Source organism: Fragaria vesca, linkage group LG5, assembly GCF_000184155.1.
Source record: "Fragaria vesca subsp. vesca linkage group LG5, FraVesHawaii_1.0, whole genome shotgun sequence".
NCBI lineage: Eukaryota > Viridiplantae > Streptophyta > Magnoliopsida > Rosales > Rosaceae > Fragaria > Fragaria vesca.
Window position 1 is genome coordinate 4316130 of NC_020495.1, and position 6699 is coordinate 4322828.

At 40.0% G+C, this 6699-nt stretch overlaps 1 protein-coding gene across 1 annotated transcript; it reads right to left on the minus strand.

Annotated features, from left to right (window-relative positions):
* Positions 1-737: 737 nt before the first annotated feature.
* LOC101294272 (adenylate isopentenyltransferase-like) lies at positions 738-1781 on the minus strand. The gene has a single exon (XM_004300928.1). The coding sequence runs from the start codon at positions 1779-1781 to the stop codon at positions 738-740; it is 1044 nt and encodes a 347-aa protein (XP_004300976.1).
* Positions 1782-6699: the final 4918 nt, after the last annotated feature.

The window sequence follows — 6699 nt, forward strand, 5'->3', positions numbered from 1 at the left end:
GATCTAGAACAGAATCTAGTAAACTTAACTTTGTGCTCATCATCTTTCTTTGCCATTCATATGGCAATAAAACACAGTCTGATTGCATTTTCCCTCATTTTTCTGATAGGAAATCCAGATGCAAGCTTCAGCTAGCAGCTAGCAACTACAATAAAGTCAAATTACATGACAGGTCTATTTATTCCCTCAATTTGTATTATTTTAGTGATGTGTGTTTGGCACTTTTAAGTTACAAAACAGCAAAAAGGCCAATCTTGTATCATATATATACAAGGATCAAAATCAAATTAAATAACAAGTATATATATATATATATATATATGAGGGTAGCCTTGTTGGAACAGTTTGCTAGCTATGCAATTTGGTTTTCTTCCTCCCTAGCTTGTAGAAAACAATAACACGCGATATATGTGATCAAGAGATTCCCAAAAGAAAATCTAAAACATAATTCACAGAATTTCTAACTAAGATCACGAAAATTTCACAAAACTCTCATCTTGGTGACCAAAATTTGTGTCTCTTTTTTTTCTTCTTCGTATTTTGAGCAGTTCCCTCCAATCCCACATTTTTGTTTTACAGGTCTTGACCAGCTCAGTCCTAGTTCCACGAGGAACAAAATTAAAGGACATGGTAATCCCATCCCTCCTAAAAAATTAGCTAAACAAAACTAAAAATTTGGAAGGAAAAAAGATTAGAAAATCCGAGTATAGCTAGCTGGAAAAAGCTGGATGATCGACCTACTCCTCCGCCAAGAATTGCTTCACAATTTTCACGCTTGGTTCAACCACCTGTTCCTCCCATATCTCCGACCACCTCCTCCCATCTGACGACAGCACCGCCCTGAACGCCTCCGTCGCGTCTAGCCTCTGTAGGTCCCACTTGGCTGAACCTTTGAGCCGTAGAATCTTTCCAATCTGCTTCTTGGCCAACTGACACGTGTTGTCCTTTATGGCCTTTACCGCGTCGTTGTACGCTGCTCCTCTCCGCAGCTGATCATGAACTCTTCCCGGCGGGAACTGTTTAAAAAACCGGCTGAACTCCGGCACTCCGATAGCCTTTCTCAACCCGGTTCGAACCTCCTCGTCGTCCTCGGTGGCGCAAAACTCGGCTAACTCTTCGTACATTCCGGACTCAAGCATTTCGTCCACTCGCTTCAATAAATACTCGGCCAGAACCACCAACGACACATCAACCCAGAGAAAGCAGCAGTCGTACCTGAGCTCCGACGACGCCAACTCGGCGCCGTTTTCAAACACATTGACGCCCGGTTCGAACCGGTCGACGAGGAGAGCGTGAATGAGAGAGTTGGAACCTCCCACCAGCATAGGCACTCTCTTTCTGGTAGCAATGTCGTAGACGGCTCGACCAGCCAGCCGTCTAAAGTCGGCGGGGGAGAGCTCCCCGTCGAGTGGGTCCAACTCGCCGAGGAGATGGTGTGAGATCCCTCGGCGGTCGGGGAAGGGAATCTTGTTGGTGGTGATGTCGAGACCTTTGTAGACTTGTATCTTGTCAGAGTTGATGACTTCGAAGGAGCAGGAAGGGAAGCGAGAGGCGAGGTCGATGGAGAGGCGGGACTTGCCGGCGCCGGTGGCGCCCATAATGACGACGAGCTTGTCCTTTTGTGGTGGGCTGGAAGCTGGGCCGGAGTCCATTCGGGCCCAGCGTTTAGGGTTGTGGGGGAGAGATGGTGGGGGAGTGAGGTTGAGCGGCGGCGAGGGGAGGAAATGTTTGGACGTGGGAATATTATAATATTGGTGAGCTGGGAAGGGATTAAGTGTCATAGAAAGAAGGGATTGCAAGGAGAAGATGGAGAGAGAGAGAGAGAGAGAGAGAGAGAGAGAGAGAGAGAGAGAGAGAGAGAGAGAGAGAGAGAGAGAGAGAGAGAGAGAGCAAGTTGGTTAATCTCAGCTGTGCTTGTTGTGTGAGTCCAGCTCTCTCTAATATCTCTCTGTGCTTGATCGACGTACGTAGTACTGATCGATCAGTAGCACGAACGAAACAGGTTGGCGATGATGAGGAGGAGGGAATGAGCTGACAGCGGCATTGGGATGATGACGACGAAAATAACAGAGTGGTGTTTTGTCCTAAAGTTGTGCTCGGAAATTGGCATGGAGCTGGTTACTGTGTTCTGTTCTTACTCCTCTGCCTTTTCCTTGTTGCTTCTGCCTCTCTCTCTCCCTCTCAGTTTTGTGCGTCCTGCGTTGTTTGTTTGTTTCTGGCCTGGCTTATAACCTCTGAGGTTTATTTGGGCTCTTCTACTTCCACCCACTCATGCCGCAATTTGTTCATTTATATATAAACTCCTGCCTGCCTTTGCAGTACTCTAATTCCATGCGTTTTGGTATGTTTAAGAATTTTTTTCTTTTTCCCTTGTTTCCTTTGGAAATAAACTACTTTGAAAAGCAGCGATTCATGTTTTAGCTAGTTCACCAAACTCTCTATTCCCCATCCCTCGATAACGACCCAGTCGACTAATAAAATAACCTAATTATTAATTAACCTCGCTGATGAATGCTATATATATACTTTGTTTACCTGTACAAGCCAGGAGAAGATCACTAACACTCACCGGGACAACGAGGCTAGGACTAATTAATCCTTCAAGATGCATGATCAAAATAACCTCCCTGCTAAGATGGATCACTACCCAAATTGAAGCAGACGTGAAACTGGTGATCTACAATGTCTGTAAAAGTAATCGATTTGCAAATTAGTCAATCAATTTCGAGGGAATATGGATCGTTCATAGCGACATAGATTAGTAATAGTGATAGGATGAGGCTTATTTATGATTGTTGAACCCTAAATTTTAACGCTCATATATATAGAGTTGTCTGACCATAATAGGAAATGAAACCATGCATCCCTAAGACTTTACCCCTCAAATCTCAGGCCAAATATATCAGTAAAGATAGAAAACATATCATTTCGGCAGGAAAAACAACCGGCTTACAAATTCGGGAATCCTATCAATCATAAATTCAGATAACTAGATCATTATGTGGGACTGTAGGTTAGGAACTATATATACATGCTCTATATAAAGTCAAAATCAACTATTTTGTAAGAGAAGTCAAAATTAATTTTAAAAATAGAGATTCAAACATCAAGTCAGAAGGATCCAAAAATTGGGTGATGCATGAATTTGCATATGTAGACTTATTAAGGACGATGCATTATTGTTAAATTGTCACAAGAATTCAGTACAAGATGCATCTTTTCTTTTGCTTAACTCACTTGTTTAATCCAAGTCTGTTAAGAGTTCTCCCTTATGTCTTATAATATTGCATACTCCAACCTCCTCTTGAGGAGGTTCATGCTCCTAAACCCAATTTATGCCTAAAACCCAAGTTATCAAAGCAAACCTTACAGGCCTGCAGAGATTGCTGCATGCCATTCAGGGTTCATAGCTTGCTGTCATGGCTTAATAACAAACCAAATTAAGATTGAGATTCTACTCCTTATGGCATAATTTCTGACGTAATGTCGGAAACCTAGCTAGCTTGGCCATGTTTCTCTTCGGTCAAATCAAAAGGGGTCCTTTGCTTCATGATCAATGTTAGAGACAACAGTAACTTGCACTCAAATAGTAAATTACACATGTTGCAGGTTCAAATTATATATGTGCAGCAGCAGCAATTACCAATAGAAATAAGGACCTTTCAAAAATATTCCCGCGTGCAGATACGTACTAGAACCCTTTGCCAAGTAATCAAGTTGACCCCAAATTGTTCTTTCCCATTGAAGTTTAAAAAAATACAATACAAATTGGTTTAGAATCTGACATGTAGCAACAAGAGCAGCTGCAGCGAAGAACCCTGGCAGCCATTTCTATAGAATCAGATTGATTAGTTGCCTTTTTTTATTGCTAATTAGCAGATTAAAGACACTAACACTAGTCTATATCCAGTTGCTCATAGTTCCTCATTGACTTAATTTAGTTTCCATGATTACAAATTAGAGGTTTGGTGGCATTTGGTTTGCTGGCCGGATTGGGCTTGTTAGGGTTTACATGACGCAAACACAACCAACACAATTGTACAAACAACAAATTATCAACCAAAATATTCAATCATTCGATATAGATTGATCACTATTCACTAAACCATCGTTAATTTCATTGGTTTTGATCCTATACAGTAGGAGATAGTGTTAATTTCATTGGTTATGTGATGATGCATGGCGTGCAGGAATTCTAGCTTCCATTACTCCATGCCTCGGTGTTTTTAACTGTGATTTTGGGAGATGTATTGTGAATTGTGTTTGAATTCCTGTACTCAAAGACCTGTGCCTGTACACGTACGAAATGACTCTAAAGGAATTTCGTTCCATTCATCCAGCTGTGATACCAATCATTCAATTGAAACCCTCATATCAAAAGAGAAATATGATTCGATCTAAACCCTCTTGTTATGAGAACGAGAATGAGACGCATACTTCTGCAATGCAAAACAAACGTGCACCTCTAAAGTTAAATGCATATGGGTGATGTGGTGCGGCTTTTTCTTCACTTTAATTCCATCAATCCATGCTATCATATGATTCATACTGAAGTCAGTTTTTGATAGAAGTTGGGGTTGAGAGACTTGCCGCGCTTGGATTCTTGCATTCAAATTAGTTGAAATTCTCATCGAAAGGCTAGCCAATAACGTACGATGATCGATGACCGACGAGCAACTATATCTTAGTCAATCATATAGATATCAGTCGTCTCTAAAGGGGATTAGAAATTCTTTCTGATGGTTCGTGCTGCATATAATTATAAAGTTTCAAAGATTTAGAAGCCGCTAAAAGATCGGAGCCGATGTTGAATATATGGGACTCGAAGCTCAAATAATCAACATCATCGATTGCAATCATCATTTTCAACGATTGAACATTCTTCCACAAAAACAGAAGCCATTGATGTGTACTAAAGCTGCTTAGATTTGACGGATAGTGACAGTGACGAGGAATATGACCCAGAACAGCCGCCGCAGCAGCAACTTCAACCTAAATTATCTCCCTCTGTAAGCTTTTAGTTTATATCAGATCCTCAGCGGGACTTCTGCGCTAAACTTAACTTAATTTCTACAAGCTACTTGAATATCCTTTTGACCCTAAGATGAAAAGTACTAATCAATCATCTACAACAGCTCTTTCTAAGATTTGATAGTGGGGCATAAGTATCTGGATCAGTGGAATTGGTAGTTACTACTCATCTTTCCACCAAAGTATTCATATGCAGATTCGGATTGCATATATGGCAGCTTTTGAATATTCAACATGCATGATCAACAAGCAGCCCACATGCTAGGCGTGCGCTCCAAGTACGTTTGCTTCAAGATCAACAAGATCAAGTACGTACATGGTTGCCTAGATTACAACCCAAGTTATTATTTCATACAATGGTAATGTCATGAAATATTGTACCAAGTCCTCGGCAGCCAACTCCACGAACCGGCCATGGAATGAAGATTGATAATGTAGTCTTAAAAACGATGTCTCTCGATTATTGATCTTATCGACATCACTGCTCTTCATGCTGATGTTGATGAAGCTAGTTGATGTTGATACATCCATGCTGCATGGATAGACTGATCGAGTTCACTTCTCTTTCATGTATTGTTTTTGTTTAACTACATGTTTTCGAAAGCGAAAGGAAATTAAGCTAGTGAGAGATGAGACCTTCTAGTATCTACATATGATATACGTACTTTCGTTTAGCCATCACTTTCTGGTATGTAAATGGCCGGCCGGTGATGTAGTTAGGCTATTACAAAAGAAAAGATGCTTCGTGATCGATTACGATGAATATGATGCTGTGGAACTATTTGTTTCTTTACTTTTAGGTTGATGTAATCATCCATAATTTTGTTTGAATTGTATTTCAAGGAGAACGATCTGTATTATTTTCTTCAATCTTAGTTGACAACAACTTTCCTTCAAATCTCAAAGAGCGGCCTATGATTTTCAACTGTTTGACTGCTTTCTTATAGTTGAATTGAATGAATTCACCAAGAAATTAAGGTCTTCATTTCATTACTTTCCAGGAAGCAATCCAAATTTCTGCTAAAATCCTCTAGCTACTTGATCAATGTGTTACTTGTATTCTCTTCAATTCACAAAAGGTCACATTCTGCAGCGAAAAAATGAGTTAGTTTGTGTCTATTCAGTTTGGTATAAATGACTGTCAGCTTCACACCGACCTCCAACCAAAACAAAATTATTCCTACATTATCGAAATATCTAGATATGAGAAAAAGGAGCTATGATAGTTCAAACACACAGTCATCAAGTCCAAATCACACCAATTAAACTAGTTTACACTAATCCGCATGCATATTAATGAAAGAGACAGATAAACCAGATTATGTAAACTAGTTGTCAAAAACAAATATAATTTATACTCTCTTATCGGTGAACCATTTTGATTATGCTCGATAGATATAATCAACAACTTGCTAAGAGTACACTCCACCTGGCTTAATTACCCATTTACACTGCATTTGTTGGTCATCTAGGCATCAAGAACGAATATATTAGCGCCGCACTTATCTTGATGAAGTGTTTGGGTCAGTATTTAAGTAGAGAGATTAGGAGAGATTAAGAGATTAGATAAACAAATGATTGTTAGTTTAAGGACAAACATGTATACATATACCAACAAATTAAGCATGTCATGTCAGCTAGATTATTGAGTTCAGAGGATGATGGGTT